The sequence below is a fragment of the Scardinius erythrophthalmus genome (genome assembly GCF_964197995.2).
Source record: "Scardinius erythrophthalmus genome assembly, chromosome: 18".
In the NCBI taxonomy this organism is placed as follows: Eukaryota; Metazoa; Chordata; class Actinopteri; order Cypriniformes; family Leuciscidae; genus Scardinius; species Scardinius erythrophthalmus.
The window spans coordinates 8,153,929-8,172,669 of NC_138238.1; the positions used below are offsets into that span (position 1 = coordinate 8,153,929).

The following is an 18,741-nucleotide window of genomic DNA, read 5'->3' on the forward strand; positions in this document are numbered from 1 at the left end:
AAAATCAAAGCAACCTACATCCCATGTTTACCTTCCCACAGACTCCATTAAAAGTGCATGACACAAACACCCAAACATACAGGACATGGGTAACACGTACAAACTTCAGAATGAAGTGGATCTGGATGTTACCACATCAAAGGCAGCTGGTTAAAAAGGCTCCTCAGATGGTCAGAGATGAGTGGACTAAAGCACATTTTATAGGAAGTCAAAAGAATAAGATGACTAAGTGTGTGTTTGAAAGTCTGGTCGGGCTCTGTTGTATGGACAACATGACAAATGCTAGTTGTCGTGTGTGGGATCATCATTGTTTTGGCCAGCTCTTAGTACAGTTTATGATTTTTTTACGACAATGGAGACCAGTTTTCTGGATCACGAGATTGGAATGCTCGTGAACATCCAACAATCTCTTTAAATGATCCATCAAACCAAATCCCACCCGTAAGGCTCAGTCTTAAAACTTTTAAGGGTTAGTTCACCCAAAAATGAAAATTCTGTCAGTAATTACTCACCCTCATGTTGTTCCAACCCCGTAATACTTTCGTTCATCTTCGGAACACAAATTAAAGGGGGGGTGAAATGCTATTTCATGCATACTGAGTTTTTTACACTGTTAAAGAGTTGGATTCCCATGCTAAACATGGACAAAGTTTCAAAAATTAGTATTTCTGTGCCAAAAATGCTCCTTCCGGTTTGTCACAAGTTTCGGAAAGTTTTTTTCGAGTATGGGTATGTGTGACGTCAGATGGGGCGGAATTTCCTTATAAGGGCACTTCTATCGGAAGAGCGCGGGCGCAACCGTAGACCAGAGCAAGAGAGCGGAAAGCAGTTCGCCCATCATCACAGCGCTGTGCTCGGCTTTAGGGAAGTCAGTGTCACCAAAGAAGTGGGTTTTTTTTTTAGTTGCCAGGGCAAGACATCCCTGCACAGATTCCCAAAGAACCCGGCGTTAAGGGACCAGTGGATGGAGTTTGTTTTTCTGTTGTGCAAGACTGTTTGTTCCCTGCATTTCGACGATGATTGTTTTATAAACAAAGCCCAGTTCGACGCCGGATTTGCAGATCGTCTATATGCTTAAGGATGGAGCAGTCCCAATGATAAAGGTTCACGGTTGTGCGTTGGAACCGCAGGCGGTGAGTAAAACTGCTTGTCTGCTTCAAATGTCTGTGTGTTGTTAGCTATCGGCGCGTAAGCACCGCCCACACGGCACGCCTCCAGCCACTCGTTTTTTTTCCGGAAAGACTCGGAACTGCCTATCTTTCTTTTATAAATATAATAAAACTAAAGACTTTTTGGAGATATGAAGGATGCAGTACTACTCTATAGGTACTCAAGATTAACATGAGATTGACTGAAAATGAGTGTTTCACCCCCCCTTTAAGATATTTTTGATGAAATCTGAGAGCTGTCTCCTCCATAGGCTTCTCTTGCCGGCCCAGAAAGTTAGTAAAGACAATGTTTAAAATAGTCCAAGTGACTACAGTGGCTCAACCATAAGTTTATCAAGCGGCGAGAATACTTTTTGTGCACAAAAAAATTAATGAGTTCATGTAGTGTAACAGCGCAGCGCTTCTGGTTTGTACGTCAGAACGTAGGCTCACTATTGGCCAGCATCACACACATCACACACGTGACCAGCATCAGCCAATAGTGAGCCTACGTTCTGATGTACAACCCAGAAACGCTGCGCTGTTACACTACGTGAACTCACTCAGAGGCCCACACAGAAGAAAATGAATAGTTGAATAAAGTTGTTATTTTTGTGTTTTTTTGCGCCACAAAAAGTATTTTCGTCGCTTGATAAACTTATGGTTGAGCCACTGTAGTCACTTGGACTCTGCCTTTCTGGGCCGGGAAGTTTCAGTTACAGAGAAGCCTATGGAGGAATGAGACAGCTCTCAGATTAAATAAAAAATATCTTAATTTGTGTTGCGAAGATGAGCGAAAGTCTTTTTTTTTTTTTTTCTTGTTCAATAATATGTTTTTGCATTGCTTTACCTAATCAAAATAAGTTTCCACCTTTTTAAGTTATACAATATACAACTCATTTTTTAAAGTCAGTTTAATGTAATTTAAGTTGTAATGACTTAAACATCCAAGTTTATTGTACTTAAAAAAAAATAAAGGCAGGAAACGTTTCCTGTTTTGTCTTTTTTTATTTTTTTATTTTTACAATGCATAGAAAACCGAATGCATTCGATTGCAATAAAAACTGGGGTTTGATTTTTAAAAAATGCCATGTCGCTCTTTGGATAAGTGTCATTTTTTAAGTTTGTATGCACTGTCCGTCCTCATTATTGAGCACTGCTCTATTCTTTCCTATACTTCTCATCAAGCCTAGCCTGACTTCGTCATACTCATATTCTAATCAGAATGTGAGTCTGATACCGCTCCATAGAGATTTGATTATGGGGCGTGTCTCAACCGAACTAGGAAAAAAAAAAACTCTGCACTCAATTGGATAGACCTACAATCAATCAGAGCAACGGAGTAAATGACGCATGTTCTTAATTCATATTTTCAACCAACAAAATGTCGCGGGCGCGGCTCTCTGTTCCTCTTTTAAAATGAATGCGCAGTCGATATCTTCTATAACAGACGCGATGGCGGAATCTACACATGATGTTTCATAAACAAAGTTCGGGAGGAGCACGTACAAATAATCAATCCAATATCAACTTGTCATCAAACAATACCATGTCTAACGTTACCGAGGAAGCATATTCACTCTGCCAACTCTGTCAACTTACCTAACACTCCTTGACAGTTTTTCAGCATCCCTCGGTCCCTCCACCACCCCGAATCCTCACTCTTGTCTTGTTCTCTCACAACCAGGAATACGAGTATGGGGGAGTATGGCTACCGAGCCCACAGCCCTCTCCTCAGACAGCATGTCATATACGCATTTATTCTATCTTACTTATTTGTGTGAACTCATGACATCTCATATAGCCTACGCATTTATTCTATCTGACTTATTTGTAAATGTGAACTCGTAAAATCTCAATTCTCCAGCTGCAGTCGTCTTTGTTGTAAACTAATTCAAATCAAGCGCTCTTTGGTGACGTAACCGCAGACCATCTGTCCATCATCGATTAAAGCCCGCCCTGGCAATTTGATTGGCTCGGCCTTCTAGGAGCCGAGCATAATTGCTCCTCAATGGATCGAGTCCAGACCGAACTTCCCGACCAAAAAATGTTGTGGGCGGGGTTCGGGCTGGCACCCAGGCTACATCAAGCCCACATTCTTGAACGAAATGGAAGGTTTATTCAATACCTATTCTGTCATCCACAAATCTCAACTTCGTTAAGATTTTATAAGACAGAGTGTTTACATTTTTCACACAGCTGCCACGAACTGTTTCAATGTGTTTCATGTAGTCACTATTGAAGAATTTTCCAGAATTTAAGTAGACGTATCTCACAGCCCCAGCACCTAACGGAGCTATTTTCACCCTCCCCAGTGGAGGTGTCCATTACACATCACTGGGGATGAATTTAAAACACCTGATGAACAGGGAGGATTATTACAGTGAAGGTTGTGAATACCGCAGTGAAGAGGAATGCCAGTAGTCTGAGAAATCCATGCCACTCACCACAGCTCCCTAACAGACCTGACTCATTCCGCTTGGCACCTTTAGACCACCAGCTCCACACGGAAACAATCATGGGCGTAATTTCGAGTGTTTTAACAGCTGACTTTCTGAGTGCATCTGTATGTGTGCACTTTAAGGGGTATTTGTGACTGGTAAGATGACAAGCACAATACCCATCATGCCACATGTCAGTGCACAGCTTTCTGAGCTGTCGACTCAGGGTCATTGCTCAGCGAACAGTGCCGGCGTTCATTTTCTCACACTTTAGCCCTAATAGTGGGTTCAGCGTAACTGTGAGTGTCCAGCAGATTAGTCCTGGGAAAATAAAACCTTTTGCTAACCACATGTTTCTATCCACAATGTGAAAGCCAATGGATGTTTAAAATGTGAAAACCTACTGCATTAACCCTCTGGGGTCTGAGGGGTTTTTGGGGTCCTTGAGATGTTCTGACATGCCCTGACATTTGTGCTTTTTTCAGTTGCTTATAAACATATTAATGGCAAAGGTGTAAATTCACTCTATTTAGCACAAACAGGGCTACCATAATATGTGAACAACTTGCATGTACATGTTTGTATTTTTGATAGAATAATGTTTATGCATGTTTTTTTTCAAAAACAAAAAACTAAAGTTTCTGAAATAAGGCCATAAACACATTCTAAATATATGTAAATAAGACTTTTGACTAATGGATGACGTTGCCTAGAATTTTTTCTTCAAAATTATGTGAAAATCATCCTGCCTAATCATTCACATAACACAATACATTGATTTAAATCTTGTAAAACACTTTTTGTTTGGAAAGGCCATATGCGGGTGGGCGTGATTCACACCTGTGGAGACAATGGGGCCCGCATAATGAGGCTGCATACGTAATGAGCCTTTCATTCAGGTGTGTGAATGAGCCACAAAAATGCAAGGACAATATATAACTGGTTTGTTATTTTTTTTCCACAAATTTTGCTTGCAAATTGTACAATATCCAAGGTAAACATTTCTAGTAATTGTGCAGTTAATTGTTCTCATACTGTATTTTCAGATTTGGAATATATTCTCTTCCCAAATGTGTGACTAATAAAGCATAATAAAATTATTTAAAGAGAAGGCTTATAATGACCTTTTAAGATTTTGTTTACATCTATCCTTATATATATACATATATATATATATATATATTAAGGTTATACAATTACAACTACATTTAAAATTGTAACAATATTTCCAGTGTAATCTTTCTTTGTATTCGCGATTCATATTAAAACAGTATTTTTGCCAGCTGTAGTAGCTCCACAACAGCGCGCATCTGTGCGTTCATTCATTCAAACGCGATTCATATTATTTAAACAGTATTTTGCCAGCTGTAGTAGCTCCACAACAGCACGCATCTGTGCGTTCGTTCGTTCGTTCATTCATACATACACAGAAACGCAATTCATATTTAAACAGTATTTTTGCCAGCTGTAGTAGCTCCACAACAGCACGCATCTGTGCGTTCGTTCGTTCATTTATTACACAGAAACGCGATCAATATTTAAACCGTATTTTTGCCAGCTGTAGTAGCTCCACAACAGTACGCATCTTTGCGTTCATTCATTCAGATTAGAACAAAGCAAACAGAACTGACCTAATTCCTCAGCGGGATCCGTTTGCTCCTCGAAATGATACTTCCAGAACTTCTGAGGTAAATTTTTGCAGGATTATCAAGATAGTAGTATTCCGCACAGCATCGTAAAGTACATAAGTCTGAAAGTGAACTCGCGGTGTGTGTTATCCAGCTGATGTGGGCGTTTCACAGGTTTGTTTGGATCGCCTCACATTTGCGTTTGAATAGCGCGCGCTCTCAGTGGGCGGAGCACATTAAAACTTAATTAGCTGAGATATATTTATAAGCGTGTAGCACAGAAAAATGATTTATATAGTTCTCGGTCTCAAGCCACTCAACTATAAAAATCATAGTGAGTTAGTAAAGCAGGAAAACCTCAGATAGCATCTTAAATACAAGGCAACAGAAACATCAACAATCACTTAAATCAGGTGGAACTGCAGGGACCATCACGTGGCACTCAATCAAGCCCACCCAATCACAGTGCTATGTCCATAGAATATGAAAAAGAAAAATCATTTTTTTTGGTTGCAATTGACCCTTTGCAAAGACCCACCTTAGAATCATTTCTGACCAATCCTACTTTAGTAACTGCTATTTTTTCAAACAAGTTTTTGCTAGTTTACAGTCTAGTCTATAAAATCCTGTTCCAAAGTATTTTTTGTCTAATTTTCCAGTTAAAATTTCTTTTAATATGTCTTGATAAGTTTATGTATTTTTTTTTCCAAATGTGTATCAACCCCCATTCCCAAATGTTGAACATTTATAAGAGCATTACTGTTCAAAAGTTTGGGGTCTGCAAGATTTGTGTGTGTGTTTGAAAGAAGTCTCTTATGCTCACAAAGGCTGCATTTATGTGAACACAAATAACATAACACAAAATATTGTGTTATGTTATTATTATATATTAAACTGTTTTTATTTGAATTTAAATGTAATTTATTCATGTGATGGCAAAGCTGAATTTTCAGCATTATTACAGTCTTCAGTGTCACACGATCCATCAGAAATCATTCTAATATGCTGATTCGGTGATGCTTAATATTTTTGTGGAAACTTTGATGAATAGGAAGATCGAAAGAACATTTATTTGAAATATAAATCTTTTGTAACATTATACATATATTGACTTTCACCTTTGATTAATTCAATGTGTCCTTGTTGAATAAAAGTATTTGAAAAAATATCTTACTGACCCCAAACTGTCAAACGTAACTAAAGCGTCCACAGTAACAGAAGCATTAAGAACTGTTCTGTTGACTTACACTAGATAACATTAGAGCTTAATGAAGAGTTGATTACCAGAGTTCAAAATTTCAAGTTATCTTATGATCACCATTTTATGGGCAAATTTTGCTTATGTCCTGTCAAGTGTTTGGCTCTACAATTTCTATGCACTGACTTACTTGAATCCGTTCTCAACAGAAGCAACATCACCCTCTTCTTGAACTGCAACACCTTCAAGTCTTCACTCCGATTGGTGGAGGTGATCACAAAACAGACTTTCGAACATCTGGTCCTGGCTTATAAGTTGTATCCTACATTGCAACAATCGACAATAGAGCTCTTGTAATAACTTAATTCAAAACACAAATCATTCTCATGGTTCATTTTTGATGTGGCACTTGAGTTTATGTGAAAAGGATCACTGGTGAACAGTGAAGTCAGTCAAAGAGAACAATGGGCCCCTGTGTGGAGAGGCCATTGAAGTTGTGACTTAACATTAAACAGTGTCACTCTGTCACATCAGGGGAGGGCGTCACAGACAGGGTAACCGGTTCTGAAAAATGAACAACAAGTTAACTGACATTTAGATTAAACGATGAAATCATTCATCAATGACTTCCTAGATCCAGCCAGAACATTAATAACCTCAACATAATTGATCTTCTGAACCATGAAACATATTTGAGTAATGGAAAGAAACGTAATTGATATAGCCATTACAGTGTGTTGAAGTTTCACTCAATGTTTATATGAAACTACAAAAAAAATAAAATAATAATATCCATTTTAAGTTTGTTCTTTAAGCGGATTGCATTTGAATGGGGTTAATGCAATTTTATTACTTAATATATTTTAGCATAGACTATAGCTCTATCTTACAGCCTTATGTCAAATCTTACAGCCTGCAATCCCTATTGTAAAAGGTTAAATCCAGTTTAAACACACAGCTTGAATTTAAATCTGATCGCTCCTGAGGCAAAAGTGAGGCAATGTAACTTGCTCTCCTGATAACAATCATTAAAAGTAGCTAAATGTTCATACTTCAATGGGTTGCATGTGTGAATGTGTGTGTGTGAGCATGGGAATGTTTTTGTATGTCTTTCTAAACTACTTTGTGCATTTTTCTAAATGACATCACATGTTGTTCTGTTTCCCGTGCCTTTAAGTGCCAAGGAAGAGTAACATCTCCGGCAAGCATGCAGTAATGGCAAATTGCTTGTTAAAGCAAGATGAAGTTCTGGGGTCGAGCCCTTAGGACATCTCTAATAGAACTCTTCATTAACTGTTTTGCTCAGTGACCGCTTTGTCTGTGTTAGCGGACTAATCCCACCGATTACCACGACTTACAAAACAGCACTGAAAGAGTAACGGGGCAGAAATAAGCCAGGGCAGCCTCTTGTTCTTAAGGTGCTAAATTTTATTTTTATTTTCATTTTTGAGGTACAAACACACATAATATGTAATTACGAGACATTGTTCCTGCACTAAGCCCTAGGCTTATTCACAAGTATGAATTTTGTGAAAAAACACAAGTTTTCTTTAATGCCTCAATTGTTTCTCCTACACAGCAACGAGATACACAACTTATGTTTCGGAAAGAAGTCTTATATGCTCAAAAAGGCTGTATTTATTTGATAAATACAGTGAAAACATTAACATTGTAATATATTACAATTCTATTTTAAAATGTTTTAAAATGTAATTTATTCCAGTGATGTCAAAGGTGAAATTTCAACATCATTACTCCATTCTTTAGTGTCACATGATCCTTCAGAAATCATTGTAATATGTTGATTATATTGCTTAGATAGATAGATAGATAGATAGATAGATAGATAGATAGATAGATAGATAGATAGATAGATAGATAGATAGATAGATAGATAGAAACGAGCAAAACAAGATCATATAAACAGAGAAACCAATCCTGAGCTATGAAAGAGCATCCTAAGAGCAATACAATTTTCCTCTGAGTTGCTGTGAACAGGCATTTATTTGTCAGCTATACTTTAATTCATGAAAGTAGTAGGCTACATAAAACTCTGCAGCACTATTTGACTAAACATTTGGTAAATAACTGGAAATGTCCTGAATACACAAATTCCAGAACACTCATCAACTAACCTGTAGCTCAGACTGACAGACGGAGCCTGCACAAATTAGACTGCCATTCATTTCGGCTCGGAGTTAAAAGTAGGAAAAAATAGTAAAGCTTGCTTATGGAAATCTTTCCTGTGTGAATTGGCTACTTGTTTGAGACTGCCTCCCTCCATTGCCCCCCTCTGATCAGGAAGTTTTATGCAGTTCACCTTTGACTTTCACGTCTCCGTATTTATGCCTTTGAAAACAGGCAAATTATAACAATCATCACTTTCGGCTGTACACGTCTGGGTCACTATGGTCCACTAGAACTGAGAGCCTTTTAAAACACCAAAGTCTCCTTTGAGAATAAGACCAATAATATTATCTTCTTGAATAGGGTGCTTGTCCTAAACACATGGGTTGCTACAACATTGTCTTAATATCTGAAGCTGCCATGAAATCTATTGCCTAAACTGCCAAAACTTTTATAAAATAAAATAGTGTAACCTGAACAATCAACAAAACGACCAAAGAATCACAGACTTAAACACATAAAAAATAAAATGAACAGCTCCTGAAAGACAAATATCTGCCATGCTCCTGTTTAAGAGGAAATCTTCAGATGGTAGAATAAATGTCAGGCCGTATGGTAGAGGTACTAAAGTGACAGGGAGCTGACAAAGTAAAACGGCGTATTTATGTGGAAATAATGACACGCTGTTGCATGAGACTGGTAAATCATTTCTAAGCGGCAGCAGCAAAGAGACATTTACATTAAGGATGTGTGGATCAAGGGCGCCACCTACAGCCGATCCCTTGCTTCCGTAAAACCACCAAACTCTCAGTTCTGTCATAAATTGGTAACCTGAGCACTTCAGGGATGCATCACCGAAAACAAAGACTGACACTTGAAAATAACAATCTGTCGAGTCGAAATAAATCAGCACCCCATCCAACAGCATTCTTTGATCCACCCTTTTCTTTCCACCAGGCTGACCTAATCACAGACTCTTTGAACAAGTTAAAGTTACCAAAACCACACAACGTCTGCCATTGATAAAAACCAATCAATGAGCAATCAGGTTAACTATATGAATGAGATGGGAGGTAATTAGTCCAATAGTAAAGCCCTGGAATTAGAGATAACTGGCCACCCAAGTTTAGCTTACCGTTTCAGTCTTTATCAGTAAGGCTAATTGATCCAGCTTCCATCTACTTCTTCTAGAAACACGAGAGTTCTTATAGGTTGCTTCACATAATCCACAGATCTTCAGATATTATTGTTAAGTTTTCTCAGCTACACTAAGGCTCTTTTTCTAAACCTAGTGAGCTGCCTGCGTAGGCAGCATTTGAGGCATCATAGGGACTATGTATATATTTAGGCTGCTTTTAAGATACCTTTTTGTCCAAATTCTTGGATTGCATATCTTTTTCGAAAGGCAATCCCTAAATGCACTGCACTGAAATAATGCATTCAAGAGTGCTGCAGAAATTTGATGTACTTGATGTACTCAGAAGTTAGCATCGCCCTGGTTCCCTCAACAACAAAAAACCCATTGGCTTTTGAATTTTTGAAGAGAATAAGCTCTGTGACGTGGTATTTTAGTATTATTTATGTACTCATAGTATTTAGTGGGTCTTTTTTTTTGCTTCATCTTTATTTCACTTCATGAAAATGGTTAGTAATAGTTTTAGCTAACTAAAAACACTTCTCTGTGACATCAAGTTTTTATTCTTAAACGTTTTTAGTAGAGGATCTTCACAAATAAAGCCTAAATACAATCCCTAGAAGTAATAAGCAAAAGTTAGGCTAACCTTGTAGCAACCGCCTTCTTTAAAGCTTATAACAAATAGTGGGTATGTTTTGTAGAATAAGACGTGGATATATCTTGAGCTTGTGCAAACCATAGACCTTATTTCAGATATTTAAATCAAAAACCTATTGGGACAATAGAACTGGAATTGCAAAAATGCTTATTTATTTTGAGGTTTTAGGGAACTCATTCCTGCCGCCCTTTTGCAACAGAAATAGAAATCAATTGACAATAGAAATCAATTGTCGAGTCAAATCTCTTGTGCGCTTTGTCCTCGTGTAAGTGTGCAAAATTAGCCACTTGTGAAGTTTCCTTTCATAGAACTCAGCTCTATATGCAGGCAGACAGCAAGGCAATTCGCTAGGTTTTGCAGTCTTAGAAAAGAAAAGCTGTGGCTTCTCCGTTCCACTGTTTTTGTATTTAAGTGATGTCATTAGGTTTAGATAGAGTTACACCTCATACTCCTGACAGGATATTTAGTCAATGACTGAAGTATTTACTTCAGCCACTGGATATTTAGCTTCAGATTTCTCTCCATAGAAAATATTATAAGGAAATAAAGAGAAACATAGTTTTGACAAAGAAAACCAAACCATCTGTTTCTACTATGTTTCCTTTCACATCATATCCTGGTTAAGAATTACGCACACTCACGCTTAGCTTCTCGCTATAATGGTGATTCCTTTGATGTGACAATGTGGCACAATGAGACAAGCACTTCTAGATGAACAACTAACACTGGACTGCAGTATGAATCGTTTCAAACTTTTCAAATAAATCTCAACTTCATGTCAAACTTCTTGGCAAAACTGTTCTTACCAAAGAGGCTCACGAAAAAGCATTTTGTGTAGCTGACAGTACATACTGTATATGCAGGCCCACACAGAATCTGAGGTCACATAACCATCCACATGTTTCGGCAGAAGTGAAACCCCATGATGAACAATGAACCAGACTATTTAAATGTTGAGTAAGAGGCGAATCAGCTATCGCCATACAGTAATGATGTGATTGCTTGCAGATTGCATGTAAAGAAGTCTGTGCCCTTGTGTTTCATGACTGAAGTAGATATATATACACTAATGTTCTGAGATCAGAATTTTTTTTAAAGAAATTAATATTTTAATTCAGCAAGAAAGCATTAAATTGATAAAAAGTGACAGTACTGTATAATATTATATTTCTATTTCAAATAAATTATGTTCTTTTAAAACTTTCTATTCACTATAAACAATAAAAAAGTATCATAATTTCCACAAAAATATTTAACTGTTTTCAACATTACTAATACGAAATGGTTCTTGAGCACTAAATCAGCATCATTAGACTGATTTCTAAAGGATTATGTCAGACTGAAGATTGAAGTAAAAGGCTGTTGAAAATTCAGCTTTAAATTACATTTAAATAGCATTTTAAATTATATTCGAATAGGAAAAAGTTATATTACATTGTAATATTTCATGAAATTTGACTCTCACACACACACACACACACACACACACACACACACACACACACACACACACACACACACACACACACACACACACACACACAGGGAGAGATATAAATATATAAATATATGTATGGGTTTTGATTTACTCATTTAAAAGAAAAGCATAAACTAGTCATTGTTTCCCCAAAATCAGACCTAATTAATGTAGTTGTGCACTGTATACCCTCATTCTGTCATGTCCATTCAGCATGTGGACAGTTCGTCAAATGTCAACATGCCATACAAATAAACTGTGGTTTAGGAGTTAAAATATGGACCACCAGGACCTCCGAGCAACCGCCTGCCATGTGCTTCCAACTGCCACCTCCATCTATGCAGCACATTTGCAGCAATGTGATTTGACAGACCATCATGACTAAATCCCTCTGCTCTCAGTCAAATGGAGATCACAAGCCCTTCTGTTCATTCATATGCACCGATTCCACCTTATTGTTCAGCTTTTCAACTAACATCTGAGCTGTTTTATAGAAAGCGGAGGCTTTTTTTCCCAGAAACCTCCTTTCCTGCACGCATCCACCCCCCTCACCCCGACGAACAGCCTCAATATGGCCCACCCCAGGTCTCAGAGAGGAACAGGAGGCTTGTGCGCACTCCTGCATGAAGCCTGTCTGTTGTTCACCTTTGCTTTTATTTCATGCTCATTATCTCACCATGGAACCGGTGACCCTGGACAACAAGGCCGCTACCTGGGAGAACAATGCTGGGTTTTCAGGATTTCGGTCTCCACTGAGAAGGCTTGTAGGAGTGCATTCTCCTCCCCCGATTTCAGACGCAGTCACTGGATGGAGAGAAAAGAGGGATACGGTGAAGCCTAATTTTCTGCAGATTAAATCTAATTAGCACAAGAGAGCTCCTGAGAGAGGGGACTTCAGGGGTGAGGGGTGATTGCTCTTACTTACAGCCCACCCCTCACTCTCCACTTCTTTCACTCGCCGTTTGCTTCCTCCGCTGCACTGCTGCACAGCTGTTGAATGCTCAAACAAATCTTCCCTGGAATGGAGCCTCATCCACACCCTTCAGCAATGCCCTGAAGGCAACGGTAGAAAGCAGGTGGCAAGTAGAAAGAACTGGTCAGGATGGCCATCAACAGCTGCTGGACAAAAAACCATTGGCATCAAAGGTCCAACTTTGAAAAGTATCATGTAACTAGTTTCTGCTCCAAATCACTTTGTAGTTAGCCAAACACATTTGCTTTGAATAAGTAAATCAAAGAAAAAGACACTCACCAGCAAGTATTGTGCCCGAAAGTATCCAAAACGTTTGCTCCATGCTTGATTACAAGGCGCTTACCAAAGAACACACTGCATTGTGGCGGAGGCTAAACATATTTCATAGGCAGTATTTATTTAAAACACACTTACACTACAGAACTTCCAGATAAACGGAAGTTGATCTCCATGTTGGAGATGTTCTTAATTCATTTTCATTGGGAGAAAGATGGTTAAACAGAGATGACAGTACAAGGGAGCACTGAAAGCAGCAAAAGTACGATTGCTAATAACACATATTGCAAAATAAAAACCTCATGCTGTGTTTCATTGACAAATCAGAAGTGATTTTATTCATATCCATTTAAATTGGCATTTGGCTTTTACGTTAAAGTGGCAATGAAATGGATGTGTAGCAACAGATCGTTTCTTTAATATTGTGACACCCAAATGAATCAAACTATCAAAAAAGGGAAAAAAATGAACAGCGGGAACTTAGTTCTCTCCATCTGTTGTTGATTGGATGGAGACAGTTGGCTGAAAGCGAGCGTGCAGACGATGGGGTTTAAGCAAACTAAATGATCGGAGGAGTTAGGCATACAGTGTGCCACCAGAGAGAAGTCTTCACAATAAGATGCATTTAGAAAATAGATAGCAGGAATTTTCATTTCATGTTGACATAATTCATTATTTGACAGGATTGCCATTTTGCATTTTTACAAAAGCGAAATGAAGATAACTGGATGCAACTTGCATAAAACTCAGCACTAAAATGCTAACTGCTTATCTTTAGAGTTAGAGAACCTCAACAGATGATGTTCATTTGATGAACATCATTTGTTTGAAGCAGACAGCTTTACATTGCCTGACACTGCCACATAAACTCTACATTCAACAAATCTTTCAATCTTTAAATAGAACAGCTTCCTAATAAGAATCAGCTAAAGACAAAGAGACTTGAAACAACAGAGTTCTGATGGAGATATAAACATTTTTTTTCCAAAGATCTCTTTACTCACAGTGTGTGGCAAATCTAATTTATTTTATGTCTCTCCAACTTCAGCAAATTATGTTTACAATTCTTGTCATCATCCCTCATTAATAAGGTAAAAGTCAGAGTGATTGTGTATGCATACAGAACTGGTGATAAACTGCCTGAAATAATCAAACACTCTTAAACAGGCACTTTAAAATATTGTAAAAAGATTATAATGTATAAAGATTCAAAACTATTTCAAATAATGTTCATAACGTTCCGCCCTGAGAGGATCACTTATGATTTATGATTTCCGTGGGACACAGTTTAGCTTGTACTTTGCTGCCCCCTAGCATCAAAACATGTATACAAAATAAAGCCACAAAAGGAAGACATGTACTAATAACCTCAAACTGCATAGATATAATGCAACATCTATCCATCAAAATATAAGTGAGGTCAAAGACTATAACATAAAAACATACAAGTAAAAAAAACACAGATAGGACTGAGAATCCTGTTGGAAAATCCAGATTAAGCTGGTATCTTTGTTTTGGAACTACCTGCTTATTACCGGTATCAAACTCAAAATAACATTTAAAATATTGTATTATGGTATTATATTATGTTACTTCTATAAAATATCAAACAGAAAATTCAGTTGTGTCTGGTTAGCTAATAACAAAAGTGTGTCATGCCTTTAGATTTCAGTACCTTCATGAAACCTAGTTTCCTCTACTGATGACAATAGCTGTGCTTGGAAACACTTTTACTTTGGTCACCGCTGCCATGTTTGTGACTCTGCTGCTGTCTGGTACACTCCTGAATGAAAGCGTCCATTTGTGTGTCCGTCCTCAGCTGAAAGACACCATGCTCCCTGAAGGGGTCAAGCGGGACGTGATATGAACTGGACTTTTTGGTCAATTTCAAATCTTCATGGCAATGTGTGGGCATGGAAGTTCGCCTCATAAACAATCGCTGTGGAGCCTTGTCATCTTCCGGGGAAGTCGTATTCAGAGGGTCAATCTTGTTTGTGCCAGACCGAATTACTTTCAAGGATCTCTGGGATTGTTTGGGAAGAGACTGAGGTGTCAAGCAGGTCTGCCTGGACTTTAAGGAGCTCTGAGGTTTGAGGTCAACACTGTGGGTAGTGAATGGAGCATGGATTTCAGACGTTCTTTTGGTGGTGGTTTGAAATGATGTCTCTCTGGATAAATCAGGTCCCCAGGCATCTCGTACCCTGGCATTCAGCTCCATGTTGGACCTGGCCTTGTCACTGCACAAGTTCTGCTGGGAGCTGCTGGCCCTTAGTAGAACTAGGTCAGGGGTCACCGGATGGTGAGGACCTCGCTTTCTCACCCTGTCTCGGGCTGCCTTCTCACTCTGGCTGAGTACTGAGGGTTTGGTGCCATAAGTTTTCTTATCTTTAAATAAGGAATCCATTCTCATATTTCATGCATAAACTTTCATCTTAAACTATAATTTTCTAATTTTGTTCTAGAAAAAACCTGCATATCGAATATTTTGGGTTAATCTCTTACCCGAGTTGGTGGTGGCAGTGCTTGGTGTGTGGCTGACTCGGTTTTGAAAGTCCTTATATCCACTGACAGGCCTGCTTGCAGAGAGAACAGATCGGGGCCTGGTGAGGCACTCAGACTGCATGTTGATGGAGGTCCTGCTGTGACGATGAGCCTGGAGCTGATTCCACGTCGCCGCCCGTGTGGACTCCTGCTGAGCATCTGAAGGTACAAAAAACAGATATGTTAAAGTTGGCATGAAATTACAATTCACCCTATCTAATTTCTAAATGCATGTTGTTTATCTTATTGTGAATGATTCATCCATGTATGTTTCTTTTTTTAATGTTGACCTCGTAATGTGTAATCAAACCCCAACCCTTTCTTACAAACAGTTGCAATCTCACATTCAGATCCACCTTAATCCAATGAACAACCGGTGGATTGAACCAAGTCACTGCTGCCCTCAGAGACTCAAATGTGTCACAATATGGAAGAAAAGATCTGCCGCTTCTTCACTTTAAAAGTGACAAAACAGTAGGGGAAGGAGATTGACCACTCATATAAAAATGAGAGAGAGAAATAGTAATGCTTAAAGGGGTCATGACATGGATTTTTTGTATTATTATTGTTTTAAAATGTTCCTTGCGGTTTACTTATAATGTTAATAAAGTTTTTTGCGCAAAAACAACAACAACAAAAAACAAATAAATTGTTTTCTATCTTCATTCTGACCCTCTGTCTGAAATAATACATTTTTAAGGGGCGGCTCCTTTAAGGCATGTCAGTAAACACCACTGTTATCATTGGCTAATGTCACTGCATAGAAAACAGTATCAACGGCCACTCACTATTGCACGCGAGTAAGCGTTTGAAAACATACATTTTTTCAATTAATTTCATGTATCATAATCTATGATCATAATCCATTGTGAGTCAAGATTAGAAATTACATTCCGTGTATAAATTTGACTCTAGTCTATAGGGCATCTGAAAGGTGGTACCTCGAGCACGCTGCATACTGGGGGTTGAGAGGCTCTTGAAACGGTGAAAACGACTTTTTGGGCTTGGTGAACCTCCTTGAGTCGTCCGTTCAGCAGTCCGAGACACACTCTCAAGAGAGATCTTGGGCCGCTCCAAAAAAGCACTGGCAGAGTAGTCCCAGTCAATCTCAGCAAACTGGAGCATCAGAATACTGCCTCTGGTGTTTACGACCACACTGACAGCATGACAAAAATCTTTTTCAGATAATATAGCATTACAATAAAGAACAGCATCATTAAATTGTGCTCATAAAACTGAGTAATATGTCCAGACACACGATAAACTCACGTGTTGTGGTGTATGTGTAGAGAAAGGACAGGGCATTGCTTCATGTTTGTCCTTATAACTCTCAGGCAGTCTCCATTTAAGAAGTTGAAGATCCGGATCTTTCCGTCCATGCAGCCTGTAATGAGCCGCAGGAACAGGAAAGACATGGTCAACACCTCTCTAAAGAAAATAATGGAGAATAGGCAAGAGATTAGATCACTTATGAAAATGCACTTCAATATTAAAAGTTATTGATTAGAATGACCAGCTGTACGGTCACTGATTGGTTTTGTCACTTTGGATGCTGGAAGGTCCTAAGGCATTTTTTGAAGCTACTGTTGGTGCTCCATGCCTTGACCTCCCCATCTGAACCCCCAGAGAGGATATGCCACTGATCGAAGCACAGGCACAGCACTGCACCCTGGTGACCACTGATTTGCTGTATCAAGAAGAGAGTATTCAGTATTTTATTTGATTTTTTTTACACAATTGCTAGGATACATTTCTCAATATTTAGGTCAAATTTTCAAAACAGTGAGCACAGCAGCATCTATGTGGGGTAAAACTGTGGATCCTTAACCATTACTTTGGGACAAAATGCATTTAATAGCTATTTCTTTCAAATAACAAATTATTTATTTACTCAGAGACACAAACACTACCAAAACTCTGTGTACCTACCAACAGGACAATTTGCACACACATACTATTTAGTTAAACTTAAAGGGTTAGTTCACCCAAAAATGAAAATTCTGTCAGTAATTACTCAACCTCATGTTGTTCCAACCCCGTAATACTTTTGTTCATCTTCAGAACACAAATTAAGATATTTTTTATTAAATCTGAGAGCTGGATCACTCCTCCATAGGCTTCTAAGGCATTATAACTTGCTGGCCCAGAAAATGTATTAAAAACATCGTTAATATAGTCCAAGTGACTACAGTGGCTCAATCTTAAGTTTATAAAGCGACGAGATTACTTTTTGTGCGCAAAAAAACTATTCATTTCCTTCTCTCTGGGCCTCGAGTCTTTTCACGTAGTATAACTGCGCAGCGCATCTGTGTTGTACGTCACACGCAGGCTCACTATTGGCCGACGCTGGTCATGTGTGTAATGCGTGTGACGTACAACACAGATGCGCTGCATTTTGCAATGCAATACATTTTCTGGGCAAGCAAGTTATAATGCCTTAGAAGCCTATGAAGGAGTGAGACAGCTCTCAGATTTAATCAAAAATATCTTAATTTGTGTTCTGAAGATGAACGAAGGTCTTACGGGGTTGGAACAACATGAGGGTGAGTAATTACTGACAGAATTTTCATTTTTGGGTTAACTAACCCTTTAAGTACAAAACATAATACAAAACTGAATAAGACAGCAATTTTTTAAATTTCTACAATAATGCCATATTGAAATATATTCTGAATCTAAAATAATGAAATATTATCAAAACAATTAGATGAAGCTGAACACCAACACAGGTGTACAATAGTCTTTCAATTTCATTACCATCTATACAAAAATGGAAGCTTAGGAATAATTTTGTACTGCAATGTAAACATGGACCATGTAACATAGTGCAGTGAATTCTAAACTGTGAAGAGAGTAATTCTTGTTTTGTTAAATACATTTTTTACAAAAGAAAACATTGTATGCTGCTTCCTGTTGTTAGTGTTTTTAGGTTGTTGTTTTATGCGTAACAAAGTGTGTTTGTCAGGTGACAACCTTTGCTATTGTAATGGAAGAATGGTTTTAGTGCATTTTGAATATGAGATTAACTGCTGTGCCAAGTTGAAAGTTGATTATGAGAACTGTCCTAGCGATTGCACACACACACACACACACACACACACACACACACACACACACACACACACACACACACACACAC

The 18,741-nt window shown here is 38.3% G+C and overlaps 1 protein-coding gene across 1 annotated transcript in view; it reads right to left on the reverse strand.

Moving 5' to 3' along the window:
- The window catches only part of fbxw10 (F-box and WD repeat domain containing 10), a gene marked incomplete at both ends in the record, with an annotated part of 60,021 nt that overhangs the window by 36,255 nt on the left and 5,025 nt on the right, over positions 1 to 18,741 (reverse strand). The window contains 6 exons of the mRNA XM_081392717.1: positions 12,489 to 12,616; positions 14,796 to 15,446; positions 15,564 to 15,761; positions 16,544 to 16,758; positions 16,872 to 17,030; positions 17,147 to 17,289. Coding sequence (XP_081248843.1) covers positions 12,489 to 12,616; positions 14,796 to 15,446; positions 15,564 to 15,761; positions 16,544 to 16,758; positions 16,872 to 17,030; positions 17,147 to 17,289 — 1,494 coding nt within the window. The remainder of the gene's footprint in view (positions 1 to 12,488; positions 12,617 to 14,795; positions 15,447 to 15,563; positions 15,762 to 16,543; positions 16,759 to 16,871; positions 17,031 to 17,146; positions 17,290 to 18,741) is intronic.